This window comes from Peromyscus eremicus, chromosome 19 (assembly GCF_949786415.1).
Source record: "Peromyscus eremicus chromosome 19, PerEre_H2_v1, whole genome shotgun sequence".
NCBI classification, from domain to species: Eukaryota; Metazoa; Chordata; class Mammalia; order Rodentia; family Cricetidae; genus Peromyscus; species Peromyscus eremicus.
This window is the reverse complement of record NC_081435.1, coordinates 65,516,466-65,542,821: the sequence shown is the minus strand read 5'-3', so window position 1 is coordinate 65,542,821 and position 26,356 is coordinate 65,516,466. Positions and strand designations below refer to the sequence as shown.

The 26,356-nt window shown below is 44.4% G+C and overlaps 1 protein-coding gene across 1 annotated transcript; it reads left to right on the top strand.

Annotated features, from left to right (window-relative positions):
• The first annotated feature begins 729 nt into the window (after window positions 1-729).
• Window positions 730-21,294, top strand: Slc14a1 (solute carrier family 14 member 1 (Kidd blood group)). Its single transcript, XM_059246371.1, has 9 exons — window positions 730-876; window positions 4,001-4,157; window positions 4,616-4,805; window positions 6,817-6,945; window positions 8,950-9,142; window positions 11,352-11,499; window positions 11,697-11,831; window positions 18,342-18,391; window positions 20,319-21,294. Exons 1-9 carry the CDS (start codon window positions 730-732, stop codon window positions 20,490-20,492), a joined length of 1,323 nt encoding a protein of 440 aa, XP_059102354.1. The 3' UTR covers window positions 20,493-21,294.
• Window positions 21,295-26,356: the final 5,062 nt, after the last annotated feature.

Below are 26,356 nucleotides of genomic sequence, written 5' to 3'. Positions count from 1 at the left end.
GTGCAACAGGAAGGAAGGGAGAGGTGGAGGGGGGAGAAAGAGAGGGAAGGGAGGGGAGAAAGAGAGGGAAGGGAGGGGAGAAAGAGGAAATTATTGAAATCTGACATGCCTGTTAAATTTAACAAGGATTGTTCCTTGTTAATAGACAGGCGATCGATATTTAGTAATTATTACTCAGATGTAAGGGAAATGGCATTTATCAGTATTTTAGAACGAGCTCTTGCTGTGCATGGGAAGTGTGGCTAGTGTTTTATTGCAGGAAGCAGAACCCAGGAGCTCTCTTTTCTCCTGTTTCATACGGAACAAGGCTGAGACACTGCTTGCCTCAGAGCTGGTCCCCAACACAGAGCATAACAGCTTCCCCCAGCACTCTGGAGCCTGAAGCCACCCTCCCTCTCTGTAGCAGGTCTCAGATGGGCTGGCTACCCTCCTGCAAGTCAAAAACAGAGCAGGAGACCCACTCTCCTTCCTGCTCTCTTCAGCATGGTTTGCTACCGTTTCTTAAAGTAAAACGAGTTTCATCTCCACAGTCAGTGTGTCCTCTTTCTTCCCTCCCATGAGTGGGGACCTCTGCTCCAGGGGGCCAGGGCAGAGAATATTTCCCCTCAGCAGAAACTCACACAGGCCTGTCCAACTCCCCAAGTCTGGCTTTTCCTGTGCTCCCCAGAGCCAGGACACATCCTGCTGATTCACATCTCTTTGCCCTTTGTCATGTATGAAAAAGGAAGGATGAGTGGACAGTCTTTGATTGGTGGCACTGATGACGCCCATCACGGTCCTCTTTGGATAGACCCTTTTGGAAATAAAGCCAGTGAGGCAGCACCAGGAGGCTTCAGACGGCTAAGCTTGACCCTGGCACACAGGTGGCAAGAACAGGTAGGCTCCCTTCCAGCAGCTTGTTCCTTGGGGAACCCGAGAGCCTGTTCCTAGCTTGGTATCTTTTCTGAGCTCAGGCTGGGGCATGGGGTGGTCAGCAATCTCTGCTGAGCATGCTGCTGTGGCCTAGCTACCCCGACAGGCTTAGAAGCTGGACCACTGAGCTAGGGCATTTGAACAGTCTTGGAAAACCCAGGAAAGCACAGCCTGGAGCTTTATGACTCTCCTGCTTGGGTTAGATTCATTGTCCTCTCCTCTCCATGGAATGTAGTGTGTGAGCATCAGCTAGAACGCTTCTCTCTTCATCCAAGTTCCCAAAAGAGACACAGATTTTCTAGCACGATAACAATCTAGAGTGAACTAGATTTAAACTACTGATTTCTCCTAACCAGCTCTCATGCTGGAGTTCTGGAACAGGTGTCAGGGACCCCAGGTGCTAAGGGAAGACTAGCAGTTCAGAATAGGATGTAGCTACTGTCTGCTCAGTCAGGATGGGTCCTTCTCTGAGGTAAGGAATGGTGGGGAATGATGTTACAGTCCTCCAGTGCATCCCAACAAATAAATATTGGAGACATAGCTTTAGGTGGAGGTGTGGATTTGGACAAAAATAGTTCAGTCTTAACTTAGGGTGGTTCTGCAGAGGACACAGGCCATTCAGGTTCCCAGTCACGTCTGGCCAGTTATACTATCAGGTTTCGAATCTCTGGGGTGATATGGTATTCGAAACTCTCTAAAATAAATATAGGCTGGAAGTTTTGAGAGCATGCACTTGTGTATTCTGGAGTTGGTTTCTGTGGCGGATGGAAACTGCCACTTTCGGGGCTTGACACATTCAGTTCCAGCAACTCAGGACAATTGTCCTTCGGGCTTCTTGTCATGGCCAAGACTGGAGCCTCTTGTAACTTAGTATGATTTTGAAAATGGGTCACTGTCTCTGAGGAAGGGTCCAACCACACAATATTTTCAGTTTTGAGATTTAAAGAGGGAGAGGTCTGAAACAAGTGATAGCCATTGCTTAGATTATGAAATATAAGATACTTTTTCACAAATGCTGGGTTACTTGAACAGATTTGTGAATTTGAAGTATAGAGCAGAGACAGCTGGGTTATATGGACTTAGTTTAGGTTCTGCGACTCCAGCAGTTTTCAGTGTAAAAAATTCCCAATACAAAGGTTCACTGATAGACTCACAAATGTTGGTGTCAGATTGAACGTTGACAAGGCAGAATGACCTTGGTTTGGAATGAATTGCAGAAATAGCTCCAACTTTGTGTGATGATTAATGGTGCACCATTGTTTAAAAAACAGGAAGATAGCCAGGCACGGTGGAACATACCTGTTATCCCAGCACTTGAGGGGGGGGGGGGAGGGCAGAGGCAGGAGGATCATAGCGAGTTCAAGGCCAGCTTAAGCGATAGTGAGAAGTAAAATTGTTACACAGTAATAAATCAGTAATAAAACATTGGTTTCTGTACTGGGATTCGTGTAAGTCAAAACTAAGTCTAGATTTTTAAAAAAGATATAATTGTATTAGCTGTCAATGGCTAGCTGGTGAAGGTAGTAAATAGAACAGTGATGGGACCAGAATGAGCCAGAGGAACTCTGTCCATGCCTTGCCGTGAGGAAAGATGGGCTGGCTTATCTGTGCAGCTTTGGGCATTCCCTTGGTCTTGCCTTCTGTGGCTGAGGCTTCCACACATTCTCCACTGAAGCCTTTTAAGGCTGACGATGGAGCTGCCCCGCTTCCTACTTACCCATCTGCTCTGTGCTGTTTTCATACAACCAGGGGGACTTGGCTGTTGTCCTTGTCCCAGGGTCTACCTCTAGGGGTATATCATTGGTAATTCTCACTTCCTGCTGTGTCTGCAGGGTACCAAATTCAATGACATTGCTTCTCTCTTGTTATATACTTACCATGAGAATTAGACAGCCATGTAGTCAACACACACTAGGCTTCTAGTGTTTGCATTCCGACGAGACTTTCTGACTATAATAAAAGCCTGTGCATCCTGGTATTGTGCAATCTCCACATCACAATCTCTGGCTTTCGACAGTGTTGTCCGTTTTCACCTTTCTAAGTTCCCAGTGGTTCTCAACCTTCCCAGAGCTGTGACCCTTTAATTCAATTCCTCATGTTGTGGTGGCCCCAATCATAAAATTATTTTCGTTGCTACTTCATAACTGTAACTTTGCTACTGTGATAAATCATAATGTAAATATCTGTGTTTTCCGATGGTCTTAGGCAAACCCCTGTGAAAGAGTAGTTCATTCCCCCAAGGGGGGGGTCTCGACCCATGGGTTGAGAACCATTGTCCTACACCTTTTGTGGTGTATCTGCCTTGCTTTTTTAATGCATTTATATGACCGATTCCAAACTGCAGAGTATCTGAGGTGACTTCATGACATACAAATGCATTCAAGCAATCTTATTCTTGGAGACTGGGGCCAGGGGATCCTTGAGCTGTGTCAACAAACACAGACTTTTAATTTTTTTTCTTTTTCAAAGAATTCTTAAATAAAATCAGTAGTTTGGGTGTTCTATATGTTGGTGCTTTGTTTTTCTGGGACAGAATCGCATGTACCCAGCCTGCACTTGAACCATTATGTTGCTGAGGCTGGCTTTGAACTCCTGATCCTCCTGCCTCCACCTCTCAAGTGCTGGTCTTAGAGGTGTACACTACCTCTCCTGCTTATAATTGCTACTTTTTTAAAAAAGAAAAATGCACATTTCAAAGTGACTTATTTTAGCTCTTTCTGTATTCTTTGATTTGTTCTGTTGACATTAATTTTTTTTTCCTTCTCAACAACACTGAGTCCCCTGAGTGCAGGAAATGGGGGTTCAACAAATACTAGTTAAGCCAGACACCGAGTCTTCTGAGGGTACAGACAAGAACCTTCTCATGGTAGCATTAAAGACATCAAGGGACAAAGGTTGATGTTTGGGTTTGGATAATGAGTTCCTCAATGATACTTCAGAAGGAAAGAGCAAATTCTCAGAGCCATGACATGGCCTTGGTCTAGGCGAATGCCTCCCAACTCATCTTCTACGGCAACTGTACAGCCTAAGCTCACCAACCCACAGAGTTCTCCTTCACGATGCTTACAAACTCTGTCCTTCCTTCAAGGAGCCCGAGGAAGAGATGGCCATGGAAGACAGTCCCACCATGGTTAAAATAGACCGGGGTGAAAACCAGGTGTCATCGTGTCGGGGGAGACGGTGTGGCTTCAAAGTACTTGGCTATGTCACTGGTGATATGAAAGAGTTTGCCAACTGGCTTAAAGGTATGTGAACATCCATTCCTTGGAGAGAAGGGAGAAGCAGATTGAGGAAATCCTTTGCCTGTGTTTCTGCCTGTTTTTAGTGCTGTCCCCCAGGCATCACTTTCTAGTTTTGCATCTTCTAACTTGCAAGCCTTTTCACATTTTCTTTTTCATGGAAATAGTGGGGTGTCTTCATCCTACAATCTCAGTGCTTCACAAAGAAAATCTTCCTACTGATAATTTATTTCTTTGGCTTAGTCTGTACCTCTGAGCATGGCCAAGGGGAGCTGTAACTGCTTTCTGAAGCTTGGATTCCAGTAGGGGCAGGGTGGACTGACTATAAACAAACCAAGGGTCCAAGGAAGGCTTCAAAAAAATATCTGAAAGTTTCAGCTCCCACAGATTCTGGTGGCTTTGTTCAGGGTAGACCTTGGGGTTACCTTGCCTCCTCCTTACCTCTGCTCATCTGGCCTCTCCAGACAAGCCCGTGGTGCTCCAGTTCATTGACTGGATTCTTCGTGGCATATCCCAGGTGGTGTTCGTCAGCAACCCCATCAGTGGAATCCTGATTCTGACCGGATTTCTGGTCCAGAACCCCTGGTGGGCTCTCTGTGGCTGTGTGGGAACTGTGGTCTCCACTCTGACAGCCCTCTTGCTGAGCCAAGACAGGTAAGCGAGCCCTCATATGCCAGCTCCCTCTCTTTCTGAGCCACTAGCTGGGCAGCTGCCATGGGCAGCCCTAATAAAGCCACACCCTCCCAGGTTAAAAAAAAAAAAACAAACCTTCATTCCACAGAATTCTCTGTTTGTTTTTTTGTCAGAGGCCAGAGGATCACGGATAGTCTTTTATTCTTCTCCTCTGAACAAGGGACCAGTCTTAGTATTCATCTGTGTATGGTAGCTAGAACTCATCTATCACCAGGAAAGAGCCTACTAAAGTCTCCTTTAGTGATACAATTATTTATTGCAACTTTAAGCAAAATGCTCCTGAGTTCTCGAAAAGACAGTGGTTTAACAGCCCCCTTTATGTCTTGTGTCCATCACCAGTTTAACATAGTTACCTCCTTTCATGGGCAATGCACAAGCCAGCTCAGCTCCTGGGCTGATGGAAAGCCACACATCCCAGGATTAGTCCCTCATTGTTTTTGCTGCAATGAAACATGATTCTGGGCTAGGCGTGCCATCCAACGGTAGAGCACTTGTTTAGCATATACGAGTCCCTGCATTTCATCCCTGGGGCTGAGGAGTGTTGGGGGGGGGCACCCTCATTTCCTTGGTAATTTATTATTTAGAAGATGTCATATTTTCATATTTACGTATGTTACTTCTCAAGTTTCTTTTGCTTTTCTTAGTAATAAAAAAAAATCAAAACGACAGTTCCATTGAAGTGACTGAATCTTCCTGGGGCTGGCACGGTGGCATCTCTTGACTTGGAGATGTTGCCATCCATTGTCCACTGACCAACACTGAGGGAGGTCCAGTCTACAGAGCTCTCCACCGTCCTCATGCATAACTCCAGTTTCTGGAGGATTCCTGAAGAAAGACAAAGGACTTTGAAAACTAGAGTCCAACTTCCGATGTCCTCACCACAATGAATAGATATGGCATCAGCTTATTGGTTGTACTGGCACCTCTGTGCACAGTCAGATAAAAACTGAAAACTCTCACATCAGTGGCGACTTAGCTCTCTGACTGTATCCCCTCTCCACAGGGAAGCCCTGCATTTGACCTAACTCCACCACCTTTACCTCCTAGGTCCCCACGGTCATTATCTCTGAGCATCAGGCCAGAAATGGACCCTGTTGTCCTTCATGATGCTGTACATCTCCAACTCTCAGAGTCTGAAAAAAGGGAACTTGCCAGACTAGGGGCTTACTCTACAGAAATATTCCCATTGCTTCCTTGCAGCTTCTGCTTCCTGATTATGACCTAGATTCCATTACAGCCAGAGTAGAAGCTGACATATAAGACAGTCTTTGAAAGTGACGTTAAATGCCAAACACAGATAGGGTGCGTTAGTCAGGGTTCTCTAGAGGAATTGAGGAGACAGACTGAATACTTAACCATCACAAAGAGGTTTCAACAAGAGGAGCTAAGCATGCATATAATTAAATAGGTGCCTTGGCAAGTAGAAATAGTCATTTTTCTATTCAATAACCTGAAGATGGACACTTAGAGTCCACAAAGTAGAATCACAAGAACACGAAAATGTCCTCTAAGTTGAAGTTGGATGTTTCTGAAGGCACTATGAAAGGACTTGCCTTCCAGGAATCAAACGTCTCTCACTGAGAAATAAGACTTAAGACTGTTTGAAATGCTAAAAGCCCTGATCCAGTCAAGGTCCTCGGTGATTTAAAAGAAATAAGAATTTTCTCAGGAAAGGCTGAACGAAAGCAGACTGCCTTCCCAGGCCCCTCTCCTTCAGCAGCTACCATCCTTCCTGAGGTCTGTGACATACCCTGGAGGGCATTGTTTCATGTACACATTTCAGCTGTATCTGTGCAGATTTCCCTGTACAATTTAGTTGTATCTGCATGATCCATAAAAAGCTTTGAAACACATGCCCAGGTATGATTATGTTTTCTAAAGTGGATGCGATCTAGAAGTTACAGCTATTGTTTATGTTTAGTCCTAATGAAGTCCACTCAGGCTATGTCTGTGCTGTTCCTCAAACCTATAGGTCAGCGATTGCAGCCGGGCTCCAGGGCTACAACGCCACCCTTGTGGGAATGCTCATGGCTGTCTTCTCAGACAAAGGCGACTATTACTGGTGGCTGATACTCCCTGTATCTGTTATGTCTATGACTTGGTAAGTTGTACCTGATTGTCAAAGTGCCCGTGGAGGGTAGAGGGAATGAAGGTTTGGTGTTTAATGAGCCCACCTTTGTAAGGTGAAAAGTACTCTGTGAGTCAACAGTAGCTGTGTAACACCATGTTATTGGACTTTGCACTTTAAATAGTTAAAGGGGACCAGCAAGTTGGTTTATCCCGTAAAGACACTTGTAGCCAAGGATAGCAATCTGAGTTTAATCCCGGGGACCCACATGGTAGAAGAGAGCTGACTCCCAGGTTTTCCTTTGACCTCCACAGATGCACACCCACCCCACAAACACAAATTACATGTAAAATGAAACGGAAATAGTTCAGTGGTGCCAGCTATGGTAGCACATATCTATCACCCCTGAATTTTGGAGGCTAAATGAAGAGAGTTGCTATGAGCGTGAGGTCAGCCTGGGCTTAGAGTGAGTTCCAGGCTGACCTGTCTAGAGAGACTGTCTGGGCGGGGGGGATACAACATAATAATAAATGGTAATTTTATGTATCTTTTGCCACAAATTAAAAAAAATACTTCAAAGAATTAGAACAAGGTTATAGAAACTAAAGCAACCACCTTAAGAGGTGCGGATTTTCTTACCACCTGTTATTTGTCCTTGTGTCAAAGTCGACTGCATGCCCCCTTCATCCAGACATTCTCAACCTCGGCTACACACTGAGCACACACAACTGCTCTGTGCTGTTGCCTGTATGTTGAGGTTTTTAACCCCCCCCCAGGTGGGTCTAAAGTATAGCCAAAGGTGCCCACCCCCATCAGAGGAGTCACCTAAGGACTTAGTCAAGCTGCCCACCTCCTTTTTTTTTTTCTTTCTAAATTCAATCCCATCTTCACAAAACCAGAATCTTTAAAACCAGCTTCTGTGCCGACATCATCTTAATTCCTTTGTCTAGAAACAAATCCATCTTTCTATATCGTATCTAAAGTATAAAGTGCTGATATGCTCACAAAGGAAACTCAAGGAGTCCACTCTGGGCACCGCCTGCAGGAGAGCTCTGCCCTGGTGGCACCCATAGGTCTGTGGAGGCCCTGTCCATAGTGCCAGCCTCGCCAAGGAGGTTGGCAGCTGCTCTGAAGGATTTTCTCAAGGACAGGAACCATGGCCGTCTGGTGATCTACACCCCCCCAAGTAGGAGATCAGTTCTGATCTTCCAAGGATGCTTCTCCATTGTGTTAACAAGTGAGACAGACGCAAGGGTCCAGGGAACTGTCTACACCAGTGGTTCTCAGCCTTCCTGATGCTGTCATCCTCAGTACAGTTCCTCATAGTGCAGTGACCCCCAACCGTAAGATTGTCTCATTGCTACTTCATAACTGTAATTTCGCTACCGTTATGAATCGTAATGTAAATATCTGATAGGCAGGGTATCTCATCTTTGACCCCTGTAAAAGGGTCAGGTTGAGAACCATTAATCCACACCATCCAAAGCAAGCCTGTTTGCCCACCATGGAACGAAGAAGCGACTCTTTGTGAAGTCTCAAGTTTACCTGTAGCTCAAGGACAGACACTCTGTCCACTCCTGTAAGACCCGTTTTTCCAGCCCCAACCACCCAAATCCTTAGTCTTTTCTCCAAAATAGATACCTATAGAGAAGACATGCAGAGTGTTATCTTCCAAATTCAGGATGGTGGTGACTCTGGTGGGGAAGACGGACCCCAGGATCACAGGGCACTAACTATGCAGAGAAGATTTCTCTTTATTAAGAGCGCCCAAACTTGTTTTTAAAAACCTTGATGAGAGCTCACTTTGAGCCACCTCGGGATATTTCCTTTTTCAAAAATCAACCAAGAGTTCATTTTGGGGTGTGTTTTAGTGTTGTTGTCCCTGAGATAGGATTGGCCCCAGGCCATGCCCCCTCCAATCGCACCCCTAACGCCTGTGGAAGGTTTGTCAACACAGTACTTCAGAGCATGTTAGCATCAGGAGGCTCAGCCTGGCTGCTTGTCACTGATTTTCATTCTTCTGCTGTGTTCCTTCAGCCCAGTTTTCTCAAGTGCATTGAACTCGGTGTTGAGCAAATGGGACCTCCCTGTCTTCACTCTCCCTTTCAACATGGCGTTGACGATGTACATGGCAGCCACAGGACATTATAATGCATTCTTTCCAAGTAAACTCTTCACACCTGTCACCTCCGTGCCCAATATCACGTGGTCTGAGCTCAACGCACTGGAGGTAAAATATCAACTTTTTTTTCTCCCTAAAAATCTACAATGACAGTCCTCACGGACAGTTCATTGGAGATCAGATACTGTGGGAAGCTTAGCCCTTCTTTGAGTGGCTGAGACAAGGCAGGTGGTCTCTCACTTGGGGTTAGAGATTTCACAATCAGCTTCTCCCAGTCAGAACTGTTATACTTTTTTGGACTCTATAGAACCTGGCTGTTCTGCCTCCTTACAGAACACAAAGGGTTCTCAAGGTACAGTGGGACCTGGGAACCTGTATCAACAAATTCCTCCGAACTGTGCTGGTGGACAGAGCTGGAGATCCGCTGAGTCACGGGGTGTGGATATGGTGCAGCTCCTTACAGATAGGCGCAGAGAGCATGTGCTTTCAAAAACCTGCTTCTCCCAAACTGAATGCCAGCTCTTCCCACAGGTGTTTCTATAGGAAATTTGCAGGTTTTTTTCTGTGTGTGTGCTCATTTGTGTGTGCATGCATGCATGCGTGCATGTGTGCGTATATACAGACTGCAGTAGAGCCTCGCACATGCCAGGCTAATGCTTTGCTACAGAGCTGCATCTCAGTACGTTGCTTAATGTTTCTTAATTTCTGAGAATAAGTAGTTGAAATCAAAGAAAACAAAAGAGGCCTTACTGGTTTTGTTTTTGTTTTAACGTGCAAAAGACTGGCTCTCCAACCGTCAGATTAGATGTGCCCTTTTGCCATTCTCTCTGCTGAGTGAGGAAAACATGGGAGACGTTTATATAGCCTTTGCGTTATCTTTGACCCAGTAAGCAAATAGAAGTACTTGGAACTATTCCAAAATGAAAAGCAACTGCTCATGAAAAGTAACATTGTAAAATTGTATCGCTCTCTCTCGGACTACATTGTCTCATAAGACAGCCATTAGCCCTATGTGATTATTTAAACTTAGATGTAAATGCATTCACAACTCAATTTCTCAGCTTCACCAGCCACAACTCAGATACTCAGTACCTCTGTGTGGCTAGTTCCTGCTATACTGGATATCTCAGATAGGGACTATCAACATGAAGATTCTGAAGGTCAGTTGACCTCTTCCCATTTGGAACTTTTATGTGATAGCTCACCCAACTTTCCCAGCTCTGACCACCCAAGAGATACCTAGGATACCAAGTTCAGAGATAAAAAGTCTAATCAGTCTTCACCTGTGCAAAGTTCCCAGGTCTAGAAGAGACGAGGAATGACTACACACAGACAAGACTAGAAACAGAAAGCATTTAGAGGCCACCTTAAGGTAGACTCTCATTGTGGTCCAGCACACCGAACAAGGGCCAAGCCAGTGTTTGGAAGCCCAAGATGGGGCTTCCCCTACCAGGCAGAGTTATTGCTTCTAGGGCCTCACCAAAAGATACGTGAGAAGCAGAGAGGCCATCATCCTTCAGGAAATGTTTTGCTCAAAGGGAGAAGCCGTGTGTGATTATGTTTTCCTGGCCCAACCAAAAGTTTTATTAGATGGAAATGTTATTCATTTGAGCCAAATCCTGTGTTCTCCTGAGAACTACCATGCTGTAAACACTTCAGGTAGATTAAGGCCTCTGTCAGAAAACAGAAATGTAAAGTTTGTGTTTTCATGTCTTGAGATCTGATAGACAGGTGTTAAGGACCAAAATAAGCCAAAGATATTTTTACTAAATGGTACATGTTCCACTTGGTATCAGAAGGGCAAATATGGTCCTGATTCATCAAGTTGGCTATAATTGCTTCTAAATTATGGATGAGCTAGTCTTGTTCAGTTCACTGGCCTTTTAAGTCTGGGCAGCCAACACAATTGTACTATTATTTCTCCAGACTGGGGAACAGCACTGACTCACTGCCAGCACTGATGGACAGCAGAAAGCAACTGACCTGTGTGTCCCTGTCACACTAGGGAAGGTACAACATGTCATCAGAGCCAGGAGTGGTGAGACCACCCTGGAAGCCTTACATTGTGGGAAAGTTAGTGAACACAAGAGGTTTGGAGGAGCCGTGCTCTGCATGTACCTGAGCAGGACAGTGTACCTCTCAAGAGAGAAAGCCAAAGAGCAGATGAGATTTTCTTTTCTGTGTTAATATAATATTGGCACTGATCCTGAAGGATAAAATATGCTAATTCTAACTATCACGTCGTATAGAGTTACAGTGTCCTGTGGTCTTCTTGTCTGTGGTTTGAGTGGCTACAATTTTGTACTTTCCATTGCAGTTACTGAAGTCCCTTCCGGTGGGCGTCGGTCAGATATACGGCTGTGATAACCCGTGGACAGGGGGCATTTTCCTGTGTGCCATTCTTCTTTCTTCCCCACTCATGTGCCTGCATGCTGCTATTGGATCATTGCTGGGTGTCGTCGCAGGTGAGCATGAGACTTGCAGCCTAACATAAGCATCTTCTTCATCCCATGCATGTCTCAGGCATCTCTTACACTACAGAGCTTTCTTGGAGTCTCTGAGCAAGAAGAGCTCTTGGGATACGTCTCCCCACCCCACAACTCATTGGAGAGCATCCTTCTCTGTGCCCCAAGCTCTGACCACCCTTATGTTTGCCTAACAGGACTCAGTCTTGCAGCTCCGTTTGAAGACATCTACGCTGGGCTCTGGGGATTCAACAGTTCTCTGGCCTGCATTGCAATTGGAGGCATGTTCATGGCACTCACCTGGCAGACCCACCTCCTGGCTCTTGCCTGTGGTGAGTATCCTACATATGGTGTGGGTGATCACATGTAGGGGGTGCCCTTGAGGATTCAATCAAAATCACAGGCAAGCAGTAAATAATCACACACAAAAATTCAAAGGGTCATATAAGAAATACAAACTAGAATTTTGAGTTTCCTGCCAGCTAACTATGTGAGTGGAGCAAGTGTTGTTCCTCATCTGGGAGAATTAAAGTCATCTTTGCCTGCTACACTGGTTATTGTGAAGGAAGTCTCAGCAGCCATTCTATTTGGTATATATTTGAAGGAATAGATCCATGACATGTACTGTGGTTGTGTGTGTGTGTGTGTGTGTGTGTGTGTGTGTGCTTGTTGTTATGCCCCCCTCCAAAAAAAAAAACTAAAAAGAAATAATTTGAGCTAAATATAAAACTATGTTGTTTGATGACCCAGATAGAGTTTCATATGGTCCTTTGAGAGTCAGTTTAATCAGTGGTTTTCAGACCTGAGCATGCACCAGAATCACCTGGAATGTTAGTGAATACACAGACTGCCAGATCGGCCTCTGACACAGAGTTAGAGGCAGAGGGAGAAACCTGTTTCTCTGACGTGGAGGCCTGGAGACTACAGGTTAAGAAGTGATTTGTTAGCCCTTGGTGATCCCCAGTAGACCCCGCCAGCAGAGCTAGACTAGACCCCAGCTCCTCAAATCCATCCTTCTCTTTGAACTTGGGTCAGGGAAGAGCTGAAACGCATCAAGTCCAAACCTAGAAGCCGTATCTGCCAATGTTCCACACAGTTGTTCCCACAGCCCTGGGCTACTTCTTGGCTGTAGCTTTCAGACCCTGTGTCAGAACTTTAAAGTAATGTAGGCCTCAAGAGCTTTGGACTTGGAAAGCTGATGATGAGGGACAGACGTTCACCCCTAGCCTGTGTCGTCCCTGGTTCAATACAAGTAAAACATTAAAGATAATTCTAGAGTGGAAGGAGTGGCCCCCTGGGGAACAAAAAGGTGAAGGGATCGTGGGTTGTAGAGAAATTATTTCTAACCTGGGATAGCATATGTCTAAAGTTGTTTTTTCGCCAGACTGCTCAAGCTCAGCTATCTGACTGGTTGTCAAATGGTAGACCACGAGCTAGGCAGGATCTGGCGTGGAGGAGGTGAGCAGAGACTGGGAGTTTGTAGCACTGCTCAGTTTGGGTTTATGCTAGGGCATGGGCAACAGATCGCAAGCTGCTGTGTGCTGTTTGGAAGTTACTTTGTTGCTTTGTCATGACTCCGCTGAAAGTTATTTTGTTGCTTTTTCGTGACTCCGCTGAGCTCTGTCTCTATTTGTTCCTCTGCTCTTTATCTGTTCTCAAGTTCAGGGCAAAGCGGGCAGGGCTGGGGGCAGATTCTGTAGCTTAGCTGGGGTGGAGTTGCTCACCCTCCGGCCCCTAGCTTTTCCTGGGATTGCTTTCATACCTTTATTGGGAGCGCATACTTTATGTTACTGTGTGTGCGTTAGCACAAATGCATTGACTGTGTTTACATAGTCATGCTGTAGCCTGGATGGATACTAGAGAGACAAAGGCTTAGAAGCTTTGGGTCCCCCTGTAATTCCTGAGCAGAAAGCACCGGAGTAGAAAGTAGGAACCTGGTGATTTTGGGGTGAAGATCCTAAGGGAGGCTCTCAAGGTTTGTACCAGAACAAGAAGAAATCTGTAGTACAGGGTCTCTTGGGGGACAATTATAGTTAGAGTTATCAGAAAGACTGCCTGGAGAAGGTGGCTTTTCTGTGAGCCTTAGCACAGGAGTGGAGTCCATTTGGTGGGAAAGATGGTGCTGGCTGGCACGAGGACAGCCCGAGTCAAGCAGAAAGCACTTGACCACATGGATTTGGATCTGGCAGGCCAGCGAAAAGGATGGAGCCTAAGACCTTTGCAAATGCTTCCCCCAAAGGGGAAATTTGCCTTTTTTTTTTATTGTAGTAATAAATAGTACAGTTTCATTGTTAAGTCAATACAAAGTACAAAGAGACAGAAAGGGAAAATACTCCATCCTCCTCCCTCAGGCAACTTTGTAACCAACCTCCTTCCGCAGCTCCTTGTGATGACCCTGGTCTACTCATCCCATCCTTGATAATCTTCCAGCTCAAAGTCTGTAACTTCAGCAAGGTTGCAAGTTTCTTTTCATAATCACAGATTCTAGAGATCACGGCGTGGACCCCAGTAGAGAACAGTTTTCTGTCTGTCATACTTACTCTGCCTTTGATAGAACTTTGGAAGGTGAGGTGAAGTAGGAGCTACACAGTAAAACCCTAACTAAAAAAAAGAAAGAAAGAAAAAGAAAAACCCAAAACAAAAAACCAACCCTGACCTGTTGCCAGACAACCTGAGACTTAATCCCAGCAGAGTTCATAACACTTCTGGGCCTAGGTCTACCCATTTAAAAAGAGGCATTGCGGTGCCTCATAGACTTTGCCTAGGATTAAATAGTGTGTACACAAATCACATGAAACATAAGTGGTATTCTGCACTTGTTTGCACTATTTAAGGGTATGGTAAACTTTTTTTTTCTGGTGGCTTTGCATAACTTATTAAGAATTAACTTTGTTTACTATTCCCTCCCAGTGTCTTAACTTCATCGATACCTTTATCTTCTCTCCAAATAGAAACAATACCTTAGCCCGCTTCAGCCCCCACTGGGAGGCCCGCCCCCAACAGCCACTGAAACCACATTGGTATTATACAGAATTTTCATTTTAGGCCCATTTAGGCATTTTTACACTTCTTCGTTTACTAACTACTGCCTTTAGTGATGTGTGTATTCACCCCGCCCTACAGCTCACACTGCCCTGTTGTATTGCTTCTTCAGAGATGGTTGTTGTTTTTTTAATTTTAGTCATTGACTTGAAATATTTTATTTTTTATAGTATTTTTATTTTATAATTAACTTAATTTCATATATCAGCCACGGATTCCCCCGTCCTCCCTCCTCCCACTCCCCAGCCCTCCCTCCCAATCCACCCCCAACTCCCACCTCCTCCAAGGCAAGCTGGAGGAACCTCTAAGACTCTGCATGCCTGTGAACAGCTCCATTTCTTCCTGACTTAGGTTTTAGTTCAGCTGTCTGAAAACAATACCAGACTTAAGGATTCTTTTTCCTCTCCTAACATTATGAAAATTGTCCTCAAAGATGATCACATTGTCTTTTTATATTCCAAACTGCCATTAAGACTTCTGAAAAACAAAAACTAATTCTTGTTAAAGGTAATTTTATTTTGCTCTCTGGACATTTGGAATTTTATCTTCGCATGTGAGTTATTTTTCTGTTGCCTGTCAGTGTGAGCTCTCCTGTCTTTCTTGAATTCTGAGAGTTTGTCTGCTTTTAATTTTTCAGATATTCTCTCCAAATATTCCTTTCCTAGTAGGTTAGTTCTGTGTGAGCTTTTCCATCCCTGTCTACCTTTTCTTATTATTTTCTCCTCTTTTCCCTTCACAAGAACCTCCAGTTTAGTTTGTCAAGTGAACCATCATGTGGCTCCATCCATTAGGCTTAGTCCTGTGTCTATTGCATTCTTGGCTTCTGGCTTTGACTAAGGCTCCTCTGTAGAGTTTGTTTCATTTGTGTCTGACTTTCCTGGCATCTCCTCTCCTCAGATGTCCCCTTCCTTGGACCTAAGTTTGTTTCCCAAGGGATTCCAGCTGTTTGAGTGACAGCTCTCAGTGGGGACTGGAAGCCAGGGCCCTTCTCCTAGACTGCTCTTGGATGAACATGAGAGGTCATGGTTTCACCTCTCGGGATGTAGGGCTTCTGATGGTTGAGATAACATGGGTGCTTCAGATATGACAAGCTTGTCATGCTAGTGGGTAGTTACATGGCTTCTAGTTTGGAGCCATTTCAGACACTGCTCCAATGAATGCTTTTGGTATAAATATCCAAATGTGCATTTTATTAATATTTATGTAACATATGTCTGAATTCAAAAGTGATGGTTCAAAGGAATGGCCATTCTAATGTCCACAGATGTGGAGTTCACCCCCAGAGAACCCTATCAGTTCCCTCTGAGGCTGACAGTGTGAGAGTGTCAACTCCATCCCCACTGTGTCCCAGCAGACTTTTCTAAGATCCACACATGAACTCTTGGGACAGACCTCCAGCCCCTCTTGCAAAGCAAATCTTGTGTGTAGAATGCCACAGCAAGTTTCAGCTTGCCCACGTTGCCCTGTCACTGCCAAACAAAAGGCCCAGCTTGTCTGCCAAGGTAAACGAACAGCGGACACCGATTACAGAACTGTTCTCGTCTTCATTCCACCTGTCTCTGTCGGGGGACTTGCATCTGTCAGGGCTGCTTTCCTTACCCGGAGATCAGGAACTGGGCAGCCAAGGAGTAGCCTTGTTTATTACGTCATCTTCAGAAGCCATCAGCCTCTTTTGTACCACTTATCAATAGCTGGGTTACTATAGTAGGACTCACCCATGACAGTCCGCTGTCATTGCCCATGAAATCCAGGCTCTCACTGAGGGTTAAGGGCCTTTTCTAATGCAATCAGGGAATCACCTCCACACAGCTGTGCACTGTGCAGAAGCTTCCCTGGCATAAGCCAGTCCCAGCTCTGCACCGCAAGTCTTCATGGATGGGCAGCCTGCTGTTGATTAGTCAGACTCTCACTGTAGAGAAAAGAGCAACATGGACTTAGAGATTATTCCAAAGCATAGAACAGTACAAAACTCAAGAGAGTCAGAAGTATGCCTTAGAAGTATGTTGGGCCTTTGAAGGAGATAAGAGACAATAATGTCTGGTGTGCTCAGAGGAAATGAAGAGATGGCACTCAACAGAGCAGACCAGAATGCAGCTTATGCTTAGCAGAGTACCCATGAATAGATGCTGAATGAGTGACTTAGATCTTGAAAATAAATGAAATTGATGAAAGCAAAGATGGAAATGCTTCCCACTCAAGCCATGAGCATCCTTCTTCTCAGAGTGGTACCCTAGTACCCTGCCAAGAGAGGAGTTCACAGCCGCTCTGGGTAAATATAAAATTTCATTTGAGATGTCATTGTCTGCCTCCCTAAAGCAGACCTTTAAGTTCTGAATGACAAAAATAAAAAAGATTCTGAGTTCTATAGGTGGAGTTTTCTCATCCCAGGAGCTACTTCCAAGTTACCACACTGAGGCTTATATTAACTACAAATGCTTGGTTAGTAGCTCAGGCTTGTTACTAGCTAACTCTTACACTTAAATTAACCCATATTTCTATTTATGCTTTGCCACATGGCTCATGGCTTGTTACTTCATGTTCTATATGTCCTGTTCCCTCAGCAGCTAGCTGGTGTCTCCTCTGACTTCACCCTCCTTCTTCCCATCATTCTCAGTTTGGCTCTCCTGCCTAATTTCCTGCCCAGCTACTGGCTAGTCAGCTTGTTTATTAAAACAATCACAGTGACAAATCTTCACAGTGTACAAAGGGATTATCTCACAGCAGAGTTCATTCATTATACAGCAAATACAAGAAAGAGCTGGAATCTGAATGCAGAACTGTTTCTGAATACTTGCCCTCATTAGCATGAGAAACTAGGACATGAGAGGATTCATTGCCCTGTTTAATGAACATGATACTGGGGATAAAATATCAATAAAAGGACAAGTAAGTGATGATCAGAGATCCCATAGCTCATGTGATTGATAGGTATTGATTGACTGATTGGTTGGTTGGTTGGTTGGTTGGTTGGTTGATTTGGTTGGTGACCCAGATGACTATGTGGACAATATAGGAAAGCCATTCTTCAGTTTTGGAAAACCTGAGGACATTCCACACCCCTTGCCTCATCCTTAGTCAAGACAGAGAAATTGATGGTTAGCTGGTTCATGTGGTCAAAACATGCCACTTGCAGTGGTTTTTTTTTTAATTTTTGCTCAAAGTACATAAAAATATCAGATGCTTATGAATTCACTTGTATGTCCACCTTTAGCATATGAAAAGACATTACATAAAAAGGGTTTCAGGGGTATGTTCTACTTCTGCCGTGCCCCAAGCTGTTTCCTTCTTGGTTTTAGATCCATAATTTTTGTAGCTATGAAATCCAAACCATTAACATGAGGATCCTAGATGCAGTGACTCTGCAGAGAACCCAGGGTGCCCCATCTAAATTCAGTCATGTTTATATAAAACAGCATGGCAGCAGTCTATTTGCCGTGGAAAGCCTTTCCCGAAAGTGTTGCCACAACAGTGAAAAAAGCAAATCACACTGCAAGACTACTTTTACTGAGGACTTACTGTGTGCTGACTGTGTGGTGTTTCCTTCATGCTCACCCAGCCCTGTGAAAGAGCTGCTCCTGTTACTTGATTGTACGGCTAAGGAGACAGAGCATAGAAATGAGACCAGTGAGTTCTGCAGGGATGAGCCGGGATCTGAACTCATAGATCCTGGGTCTAAATTCCCACTTATCACTACGGGCCTGGGGTGCTGGGCTGGCTAGCAGAATGCAGAAGTGTACAGACAGTCTGGGATGCTGATGAAAAGGACATCTACCGAACAGTGTTCTTTCCTCTCTTTGTAGCTCTGTTCACTGCCTACTTCGGAGCCTGCATGACACACCTAATGGCTGTGGTGAGTCCTTTGATCTCATTGCATCCCCAACAGGACTCGTCAGTGACGTAGAAGTCCGCTGATGCCCACCTGAGCAGCAGCTGGTGACAGGGTCCCTGAGCATGATCACCATTGTCCTCCCATGTGCTGCCTCTCAGCCACTCCCACCCTCTACCGTCCCAGCAAACGCTAGTCCAAACTGCAGTTACCAGGCTTGTTACAAATGTCAGATTGCTTGGTTTAAAGAATAACTTTAACAATAGCTTTATCAATAACTCAATCTCATATTATCATGTTCATAGTCTAACTCTGGTGTTTGATAAGTTGACTTGAGCATATAGTTTACTTATTAAGAAAATCAGACCTGTGGAGTAGTTGAGAAATCAGAAAAGAGCAGACAAGGATAATTGACTAAAGAAACAGGTGTTATTTTAAATCCAGCCATTTTTTTTAAAATTTGCATTCTCACCTACTCATCAAGAAAACTTTTCAGACCTAGGTCCTACTTCTATTATTTCTAAGCAAATTCTTTGCTCATTAGCTCTCTCCTGCCATGCTTCCTCATTAGCCCAGGCTGGCCTCAAACTCACTGTGTAGCTGAGGCTTGCATTAAACTGGACTACAGGTGGCCTGTTACTATGCCCGGCTTCCTCTTCCTTTCTAATGCTGTCGTCTGCCCTTTGACCTCCTGCCTCTCCCCCAATGAGCCCCATGCCCCCTAACTGGACTGAGACCCCCTACTTCCTAATGCCTGAACTTCTTTCTCCTTTTCGCCTACCATGCAGGTAATGCAGGGCTCAGACAGTGTTGATGCATTCCCGGGTGTTTGTGGGTCACAGTAGTATTTGACTCTCTCAGCAGCTCATAGAGATTTTAGTCTGGGAAGGTCTCTATGGAATCACAGCATCTTTGTGGTAGGAAGTCAAGACTCTATTGTAGCTCTGCACGATGAGGGGTATGTGAGAACATTATGGAGTCCTTCATACCTGAACAAAGAAAATCCATGGGCATCGTCAGCCTGTGGATCAGAACTGAGTGGATTCTACCACTGAGCTGGCTGGGGCGATCTGGAAAACTTCAGACCCTGAGGCCCCATCCCTTGATTTGAGGATGAAGTATATCTTATATGATGATTGGGCATATTTTTTTTAGACTTTCCCAGATGATTCTGATGTGCAGTCAGGTTTTGGTACCCTATCCCCCACCACACTTATGAGGTCCGTACAAAAGACTAAAGCTAACCAATGTAGTATACTCAGAAATGTGTGAGTGGACATGGCAGCGTTGAAGCATGGCATGTCCTAAAATTTAAAAGTCTGTTTAGGAGAGAAAATCAAAAGAAATAAAACAAGCAGAGTTAAGTAATGGGGAGAAGTCAAGGTCAGAACGGTCACTATGGCTGACTAATCGAAGAAGCCCTTGTGGGTGTGATGAATGGTCAGGAGGTGTCAGCAAATTGCTGTCATCCGGTGTGCCCAGTGTCACCCTGGCACATAATGTTTAGGAAGTATGGATAAATGAGAAAACTGGGCAGACATACAGAAGATATAAAACTGACCACCAGCTGGGCAGTGGTGGTGCACGCCTTTAATCCCAGCACTCAGGAGGCAGAGACAGGCGGATCTCTGTGAGTTCAAAGCCAGCCTGGTCTACAAAGCGAGTTCCAGGAAAGGTACAAAGCTACACAGAGAAACCCTGTCTCAAAAAATAAAAAACAAAACAAAACAAAAAACCCTGATCACCATAAAAAGATAACTGAAAACATTTCAAGTGGTAGATGCCCTGACATCTTGGACACTATCAAGGTTTCACAAAGTAGCACGAGCAGATTCCAGAGCAATGCCCCCACCAATTCGCACCCTGGGTGGGAGGCTCAGGTGGCTCATTGTGTGGACTCCCTTTCAAATGGAATCTCAAAAGAATGTGTGACCTGTCTCTCCTCCCCCAGGTCCGACTGCCATCTGGTACATGGGCCTTCTGTTTGGCCACACTACTGTTTCTCTTGATGACCACGACAAACCGCAACATCTACAGGATGCCCCTCAGCAAAGTCACCTACTCTGAAGAGAACCGCATCTTCTACCTACAAAACAAGAAGAGGATGGTTGAAAGCCCTCTGTGAAAGCAACCCCACACAACGGCTGTGGTCACGAGTCATTTCTACGTGCAGCTCCTATTGGCTTCCAGATTCTCAGCAACTGCTTTTCATCACAGGGGAACAACTTTCAGACTGTCAGCGACCCATTCTTTTGCTTGCTTTGTGTTTTTCTTTTTGGCGGTATATCATCAAGCACATGAGAGCCATGTCCAGGTGATGTTCTCTGGAATGGAATTTAAACCCTTCTGTGTGTTGGGGGGGCGGGGTAGCACTAAGATTGTAATGTATTTATAAAGTCAGAATGTTCCGACAGAAAGGAAAAATGGGAGCAGAATAATTATTATTCAAAGCTATCTTTGATGTCAGTATTAAAAATTAAGTTCTGTAACCATTTAAGCCTTACGGCATTCACAGGCACAGAAGCAAAGCCAACCCAAAGGTATAAACAGTTTGCTTTCAGAATTAGTACAAGTTACTCATAGCGACTGTGACCAACATTGCATTGGGGCAGGCTGACCACAGGACTGGTCCTCAGCCCACCAGGAGCGTGACTTCTACACTGTCACGTGTGTGACAGTCTTATATTTTTGGTTGTGAGCCTAGCCTTTAACGGCTGAGCTATCCCTTCATCCCGTATGACATTCTTAATGAGAATGGTTAGGGTTTTTTTTTTTTTTTTCAAACTGACAGAACTGTGGGGAGGACTTTGCTGGCCAAAATAGTTTTGTACTGCCGCTCTTGGAATTTGAAAAATTCAGGTAGAGTTTATTTATTCTTATGAAAAGAAAATATTCTTTTCACCTATGTTAGTTTGCAGCTAGCCAATTTCTAGACATTAAATATATATATATATATATATATATATATATATATATATATATATGGAATACTTAGCATAGTTGCTTTTACTTTAATTATTATGTTATTTTTTACTTTTTAGTTTCTGGGGGTGTTTGACATAAGGCCTTGCAAAGTAGCCCAGGCTAGCCCAGAACTCAGCATCCCTCTGTTTCCATTCCCTAAGCACTGGGACTATATGTTAGTTTTTTAAGTGCTTCAGATACATGGCAACTTCACTAGCCTCAAGAGCCTTTTAAAGCCACATTTTTAATGAATTGAGGACATCTTCTAGACACTGGCAGTTAAGTTGGAGTCACACAGTCTTTCCAAGAGTTCTTTAATTTCTTAAAACAAACGACATTATTTTCTGCACACTAATGTTCTGTTTGGGAACCGATGGTATTGGAGCCACCTGGAAGAAATGCAGGGAGGGAATTCTCCAGATTTTCTTTTTAAATTTTTTTAATTTAACAGCTGTGGTTTCTGTAAAAATTCTGACCAATCCTGCTAAAGAGATCGGCAGAAAGTCCCATCTGCCAACTGCCACCTGTCCAATGACATTTATTATTCGGAGGTTGGGAAAGTGAAATTTTAAATCCTAAAGTTTTTTTTTTTTCCCTGTTGAGTATGTTGTTCATGCCTGAAATCCTAGCACTCGGGAAACTGAGGCAGGAGGACCACAAGTTTAAGGGCAGTGTGGGCTACATCGAACGGCCCTATCTCAAAAAACAAACAACAAAAGAAACACTTTTGAAAACCCTCTTTTATTTGTCACTCAGCTGAGTGGTGGTGGCACACACCTTTAATCCCAGCAGAGGCAGAGGCAGGCGGATCTCTGAGTTCAAGGCCAACCTGATCTACAGAGTGAGTTCTAGGTCAGCCAGGACTACACAGAGAGACCCTGTCTTGGAAAACAAAAACAAAAACATAGTGCTGAGAAGACAATACACAGCTGTCTGCTGAACAGCTGGAGTCAGGCAGCAGGAAAGCCTCTGCATATGCCTTAGGGAGCCGGTCATTCTCCCTCTTCTCAGGAAAACAACCTAGAATGGTGACCATTTTCAGTTCTGTGACCACAGCCTTTGAAGCCATGGATTGGCAACTGTCATTGATGCCTGAGTTGTCCTATGAAAAATCTGAATTTCCAGTGTTTGAACCAATATTTTCCTGTTTGGAATTTGTGAAACAAGGGTTGGGAACAAAAAGAAGAGACATGTAAATACCCCCCAGAAGTGAAGAAGCTGTTTCTGAGCAGAGCGGACTGATGGGTCCACCATGCAGCCAAGCCCATCTTGGAAACAGAGCTCAAATTTACCTAAGCCAGTGCAGTCTCAGATCTTCGAATGAGAACAAGCTTAAAGCCTTCTATATTATTTTATTTATATAATATTAATGTCTTTAAGGTATTTTTGTTACTAAGTATTATCCTAAAGTTAAGTGAAAACTCTTAGGGCTCCTTTGTACCTTTTTTTTGCTATTGTCTGTGTAACAGATTCCTGTGTAAACATACGAATAAATTATATTCACAGCCCAGTCCAGTCTCATGTGTCTTTATAGTTAGTAATGTTATATAGATATGAACATTCACATACATAATAGCCTCCCTTTGGCTAGCAGACTATGGGCTCCCAAGGGTTAAAACTTCCTCTCCCCAGTATGATGCTGGAGAAGGGAAGAGGTGAAATCTGATGCCAGACAGATGAGGCGCTTGCTCCCCCAAGAAGAAATTTCCCAGTTCTAGCAACTTATTGGAGCATCTCGTAGGACAGGTTGATGCCCAGACAACGATGGGTAAAACCACACCTTGCCCCAGATTGCCTAGTTACATGTGTTTCCTACCTTCTGTTTACACTTTAACCTCATGCTAGCGCCCCTAACGTGGACTTGGAGGCCATCCGACCTCTTTATTACTCTTCCCTGTGTGGCCACTTTAAATAGATCTCCTTGCATTGCCTTCCCCTCTTACTTGTCTCTTTGATTGGTATATTGGGGATAAGTGGGCATGCTTAGCTTGCTGAGACTGCCAGGGCCTGGGCTTTGATTCTACAAACTCAAGTAACAGAATCAGATGGGGTAGTTGATCAAACTCTGCTCAGTTACAGTCCATCCCATCTTCTCAACTACTCAAGAATGATTGACTGAGGGCAGTTACACAGGTTTGGGACATTCTCCTAACCAACCCTGCGAGGGCAATGTCCTAAAAGCCACAGGTCCAGGGTATCCCCATCAGTGCCAACCCTAGAGTCAGTGCTCAGAGAAAGCCACTTCTCAGCATCTATGTCATGGAGAAATGTTCCAGTCAGGCCTGCCTCTGTTCCTGAAAGTTCTTCTCCCCCTCCTCCTTTTGCTGTGGTTATCATATTTGGAAAACATGTTGAGAATAGAAATGCACCTCAACAAGTCTCAATGACGACTTTGAAAGAATCCCAAGCAGAAAGTTAAAGGAGCCATTGTGGAATGCCACAAGATCTCTACTCATATCAAAACATTTTTCTATGTTGTCATGCAATGTCCCTTTCATCTGAGAGAGAAAAGATGAGACACTTTGAGGCCCCAGACACTATAAAACTTTACAAGCTACAGGCATCAGTTTGCCTGTTACCCACTTCTCTGGCTTAAGTGTCTTAACCAAACTGTATATGTTAGGAAGTTAATCCCCAACACAAAAGGTTGGGAGGTGGAATCTTTAAGAGATTAGTCATGAAGATTCTGCCCTCACAAATGAATCAGTGTCCTGGACTGGATGAGTTTCCGCATGAGTGGATTCCTAACAAAAGGGTGAGATGCATACCCTCCCCCTTCCCAAAATGCTTTAACTTCTGGGTATTTAGAGTATCTTCTGCCTGCTCCTGGCTACAAGTTTGGGAAAGCCCATGTATGGTAGGTATTGTCAGCTTTCAATGCAGTGGGTGAGCTCTATCATGCTGAGAAAAAGCAAACTGTTGGACAGACAGACAGCATGCCTGTCAGGTAACATAGAGTACCAACCACCATACATCATATGATACCTGTGTGCCCATGCTGGACATGGATGTGATGGCAAGACCGTCTATTTCAGGGCTTGTAGAGGAACTGGAGACAGAGGTCTACAACAAACCTGTTTATACCTGTTTATTAATTGTAGAATACTTGCTGGAATGTTCCCGAGTACACTGGGGTGACCCAGCCTCATAAAAAGGTTCTGTATCTTCTCACTAACAAATTGTCAGCAAAGGATGAGGTTTGGTAATGATTAGACAAGGAAATCATATGGCCAACTCATATTATCATATCAATAATTATCTTTAAGAAATAACATTCATTTATTTATGTGTATAAGAGATGGGGGATAGGCGTGGGGAGAGAGGCAGAGAGCACCCTAGTGCATACGAGGCTCAGATAACTAGTGGGTAGTCTGTTTTCTCCTTCCACCATATGGGCTCCACTCAGATCCTCAGGACTGGCGTCAAGAGTGTTTATCCACTGAGCTGTCTCCCAGGCCCTCTACCTTGATCTAATGGTTGAGGCGTCTAAATCATTCCACATCAGGAAACCTTTGGAAATCATTGCATTTCATTTCATTTTGGGCTCAATGAGGTACTGAAAACAAGTGTCCAACATTTTCTGGTTCATGGTCTCAAATAAACAATGAGAAATCCCATTTCCTGTTTGGGTTGGGTCCATTGGATTCCAGCCCAACAAAGCTTTGAATTACATCGCAGTGACATGCAAGGACTTGGAAGGGAAGAAATGAGGCACAGAGGAAAGTTGGAACAGTCCCAGGAAATCTGGCTAAAATTAAGTCTCAGAGGAAATAATGGCAGCTAGGCCGTGAGTCAGTGTCCCAAAGGCCAAGTGCATCTTGAAGCAATAAAAACGCAATGCACAGGACTGGCCAGCCCAACAAAGGAGCCTTTCTCCTTCTGAGACCCCCTCCCCATGTTGGCCTCTCAATGACAGTTTGCTCCACCTAATAGAATACAGGAGCAATGATCAATGCGAATATCCTGGAAGAGAAATTAGTCTTAGTTGAAGTTTACTTCAAATGTAAAGAACATACTGGATTTCAAACACTTAATGGAAAAAGGGGATTAAAACATCAACAAGTTTTGAGTTGATTAAATGATAACACTTTAGACTCACTGAAATAAAATAATTTAAATTAACTTCATTTGAATTCTTTTGGGGACTGGTAGCATACCTTTTATTAATGTTTTTATTAAAATAGAATTATATCCTTTCCCTCCATTCACTTTCCTTCCTCCAACTCCTCCCACGCCCCTTTCCCTCCCAAATTCCTAGCCTCCTCATCCCTAATTGTTTTATAATATGTAATATATGCATATAAATATATAGATCCAACCTATTGAGTCCTTCAGCACAGCACGTCTGTGATGTCAGGGCTGACCACTTGGCATCAGATAATCAGTTAGGGGGCCTTTCCATGAGGGAAGACCGCCTCTCCCACTCTCAGCATATCTTAGTTGCCTGCAGCTCTTTATCTGGGGGTGGGGTCCCGTGAGGTTCCCCACTTCCAGGTTAGCGTGTCTACTGGAGTTGTCCATGGTAAGTAAGATCTTCTTCAGGCAGCCATATTGTTGCGGTAGCCTGGGCGAAGCTTCCCTGTCATTTCTAGGAGGTGCAGTCTCACAGCAGGCTTCCCGGTTCTCTGGCTCTTGCAGTCTTTCCACCCTTCTTCCTGGATGTTCCCTGAGCTCTAGGTGCAGGAGTTGTGTTGTGGTTATATCCCCTAGGGCCGGGCACCACATGACGAATTCTCTGTATTTTGACCGATTGTGGTTTTTCTCTAGCAGTCTCTGTTGCAAAGAGAAGCTCCTTTGGTGGGGCTTGGGAGTGACATTTGTCTGTGGGTATAACAATAAATATTTAGAATGCAGTCAGGAATCACGCTGCTTTGGTAAAGCAGCAGTAATAGGTTCTCCTCTACGATCCGTGGTATCACTAGGCCTGGGTAGCTGGTTAGGTTTTTCAATACTGGGCGTGATTTCCCTCCTCCTGAAAAGACCTTGAGTCAAGATACCAGTGCCACTATTTCACCTTTAGGGATG